The sequence below is a fragment of the Pinus tabuliformis genome, chromosome 3_1 (assembly GCF_031772625.1).
Source record: "Pinus tabuliformis cultivar Carrire ecotype Pingquan chromosome 3_1, CPIR1, whole genome shotgun sequence".
Lineage (NCBI taxonomy): Eukaryota > Viridiplantae > Streptophyta > Pinopsida > Pinales > Pinaceae > Pinus > Pinus tabuliformis.
The window spans coordinates 402,642,905-402,646,814 of record NC_142301.1 but is presented as its reverse complement, the minus strand read 5'-3'; the positions used below and the strand labels follow the sequence as shown (position 1 = coordinate 402,646,814).

Genomic DNA, 3,910 nt, shown 5'->3' with positions numbered 1-3,910 from the left:
ACAAATATGGATATGAAAATATGGCCACTCTTCTCAATTGAAAAAGTTGCAAGCAACCAAGCATCCTCTAAGATCTCCATATGAAATTTGCCACAGGCCAACTAGACCTTAATTCAGAGTCATGTTTTTTGAGAGACCTGGAATGGTCACACTAGTGACTACATTATTCTCAAAAGATTCTTGCAATAGATGCCACAATTGAGGGATTGTTAATCCTAGATATTTAATAACGTTTACTTCAAAGCATCAGGGTCTTACTGTAGAAGAATTTTAGAAACTGATTCAATCCCCTAGGCTATGGAAGGAATGAAAACAGTTGAAGATTGGCAAATACAATCCATCTTTTCTCTCCCTGGCCTATTTTTAGCTCATGAGCTTCAAAATGAAAAATATCCAATGCTCAGGATGAAGACAAACTCTGGTGAGGTTCTCAAACCAAAGGGATGTTTACTCTCAAGCTAAGTCACAGGACACGTCCCTAGGGCCCCGTGTCCCCGTATTTTTCGTATTGGACACTAAAAGAATAACGGACCCTAATACGTGTCCAATACGATTTACAACGTGTCATAAAAACTTGAATACGTATTCGACGTTTCCTTCGTGTCCTACATTTCGAATACGCGTATTTTGTAGGTAGAATACGTTGCCCTAACGTATTTCGACGGTTTGAATACGTAACCGCGAAAAAAACATAGTTTAAAGCCTACGCGTTGGTCTATTCTGGGTTATTTTCGTCCAACGTCGTCTGGAGCTGTTGTCTGGAGCTGCGAGCAGGGTGTTTGTCTTTGATTAGCATTATAGCTGAGGTCTGGATCTATTTGAAGTCTGTAGCTGCGAGCAGAGTGTGCCAGTGTGCAGCGTTCAGGCATTGCTGGGCCAAAGACCCTCCGCTCTGATTTCAGGCCTGAGGTACTCCACAGGTATGCACAATAGTTTAAACATCACTGGGGTAACTTCTCTTTACATCTGAGTGGACGACACATCAAGATTCTCTTGATGGTATACGGAGACTGCGCGCGTTCTGCTCTGCCTGCGGAGCTTAACCTAGGATCGTAGCCGCCGACGAGACCAGCAGCTTCAATGAGCGGGCCTGGGGGTGGGGAGGCGCTCCCCACCCCGCCATTAACTTCTGATGAACTTTCCGTAAATCTGTTAAAGCAGGCAAGGAAGAAACGACAGTTTTCAGAAGTGCCGAAGTTCATAAAAAAACTGAAGAAATACTGAGATTGCACTTCCAGAGGAACAATCAATCAAAATCGCTCTTGCTCTGGCTGACAGAGGCCTGGTAGGCAGTTTATGGCCGATGGCCGTCCACAAAAAATACGGACGAATGGATTCAGCGAAACTGGAGACCTCAGCTAAAAAATAACGTGATCTGCTACGTTGTGGGACGAGGCTACTTCATCTTTGAATTCACAACCAAAGAAGATCGGATCTGGTGTTCCGAAACGCCGTATTTTATGGGAAATCAAGGACTGTATCTTAATAAATGGAGCCCTGATTTCGACCCTTCTGTTGATGTCCCTAAGGAAGCGCCGGTCTGGGTCTGTCTTCCTAATCTCCCGATACATTGCTGGAGCTATCAATCCCTGCAGAAGATTGGAAATGGATTGGGTCGTTTCATTGACAAAGCCGATCACAAGGGCTAATATACCTGCGCCAGAATTTGCGTGGAAGTTGACCTGGAAGCCGGCCTACCAGAAGCGGTCAAACTCAAAGTTGGAGATTGGCAGCATTATCAGAAGCTGGATTACGAGCAGCTGCCTTTTAAATGCCGAACATGTCATGAGCATGGACACTTTCAGCGAAATTGTCCAAAAGCAGCAACAGGGATCACGGCTGAAGAAGAAGATGGAAAGAAATTAAAAAGGGAAAGGCTGTTCCAAAGGCCCCAGGGCAGAATGCTTCAACATCGCAGGGAAGCCACAACCTAATCCAAAGGCCAATGCTGCTTCCAAAGATGGAACCCCCACCGGAGAAAAGGTGGATGTCATAGAAACACAAGAGGAACCTGGAAATAAGTCGAAGCAAGGGAAAGAAACTGAAGCCGAATCATCGGTTCCACCAGTTGATGATGGTCATAGGAAAGAAGGCAACGAAGAGCACATCAGTCTCGCCTCCGAATCAGAGGAAGATTCTGAAGAGAGAGACTGAATCTGATAACTCGCAAGTCACTCCTATCAAAATGACTAGGGGTCGGAAATCCAAGAAGAAGCAGAGAGAGGAAAAAACCTATCTAGATGTCCTCCAAGGCTCTCAAAAAACCCTCAAAGGAATGATGAATACCAGATCTGGTCGCAAGAGCAACAGGGCTCCAACAGGAGCCTCAATCCCTCAAGGCAGTAAATAATGAAATACGTCTCCTGGAATTGTAGAGGATTAGGTAGCAGGTCGAAAGAGGAAGCCTTAAAAGACATAGTGAGAACATATTCACCTGAAATCCTCCTCATCCAGGAGACGAAGCTGGAGGAACTTCTTCTCCTCCAATCTAGCAAAGTTTTTTGGAAAAAAGGTCAAGGTCGAGCGGTTAGTGCAAGAGGCGCTTCTGGGGGAATAGCCACCTTTGGAACAGCGCCATTTATGATCTTATTCAAGAAAGAAGCAGCTCCCACTGGCTGTATACGCAGTTTCTCCACAAAGATTCTGGTCAACAAGTAAGTATGTTTAATCTCTATGCTCCTGTTTTGCCAAGCGAGAAAAAAATTTGTTGGAACTCGCTACAATCCTTTCTTTCAGAGCAAAATCCAGGAAATATTATCATTGCAGGGGATCTGAATGTCACCCTTGCACTTGATGAAAAAGGGCGCTCCATTGTCCGGGATCCCGCCAGAGAATGGGTTGAAGATATTATGTTGGGCTGGGACCTGGAGGATATTAAGCCTTCTTCAGGCAAATTCACCTGGTCCAACAAAAGATTAGGACCCAACCATATTGCTGCCCGTCTGGATAGATTCCTAGTCCACTCTTCTTTCCTGACATGCGGTCTTATGGCCTCTTCTAAAATCCTTCCAAACCTCACTTCTGACCATAAGCCCATTCTTCTCGAGCTCTCTTTGGATGGTAACCTAGGCCCCATCCCTTTTCGATTCAGCCCTTTGTGGATTCAGCAAGACGGATTTCAAGAGGTGGTTTCTGAAGCTTGGAACAGGCCCGTCCACGGTTCTCCATTCTTTGTTTGGGAAGAGAAAATCAGGGGATTAAAAAGAAGTCTCAAGGAGTGGGCAAAACGGTTGGAAACTCCTACAGCAAAAAAAAAAGATTCTCTCAACAATCTTGCTGCTCACCAAATAGCTATGGAGCAGAGCCCTGTCACACAAAATCATCTCCAAAAAGAAGTCGAGCTGCAAAAAGAGGTACACAGATCTAGCAGGGAGGAGGAAGAATTCTGGAGACAGAAGTCTAGGAATTTATGGTTAAAGGCCGGAGATAAAAACACTGGTTTCTTTCACAAACAAGCCGAAGCTAGAAAGCATTTCAAATCAGTTTCTGAGATTCATTATCAAAACACGGTGATTAAGGACTTCGATGGCATTAAGAAAGCTGCTTATTCCTACTTCAAAGACCTTTATTCGGCTCCTGAAGAAATCCCTATTGATCCTCAGGCCTACCCAATGGATTTAATTCCAAGAGCGTTAAGGAATCGGACAATGCTATGTTGATCGCCCCGATCAGCTTGGATGAGATCAAGGACGTTCTGAATTTAATGGAGCCTGATAAAGCCCCAGGTCCTGATGGGTTCACTGTTAGGTTTCTTTTGACTTGCTGGTCGACAATCAAAAAAGACTTATTGAGAATGGTCAGAAAGTCCCAAAATTGTACTAAGCTGGGCGGTGGCATCAATTCAGCCTTTTTAGCCTTGATCCCTAAAGAGAAAGGCGCTTTCGACTTCAGCAGATTTAGGCCCATATCC

At 44.8% G+C, this 3,910-nt stretch overlaps 1 protein-coding gene across 1 annotated transcript; it reads left to right on the top strand.

The window, feature by feature from the left end:
- The first annotated feature begins 2,660 nt into the window (after window positions 1-2,660).
- On the top strand, window positions 2,661-3,659 carry LOC149187434 (uncharacterized). Its single transcript, XM_089409660.1, has one exon. The coding sequence runs from the start codon at window positions 2,661-2,663 to the stop codon at window positions 3,657-3,659; it is 999 nt and encodes a 332-aa protein (XP_089265786.1).
- Window positions 3,660-3,910: the final 251 nt, after the last annotated feature.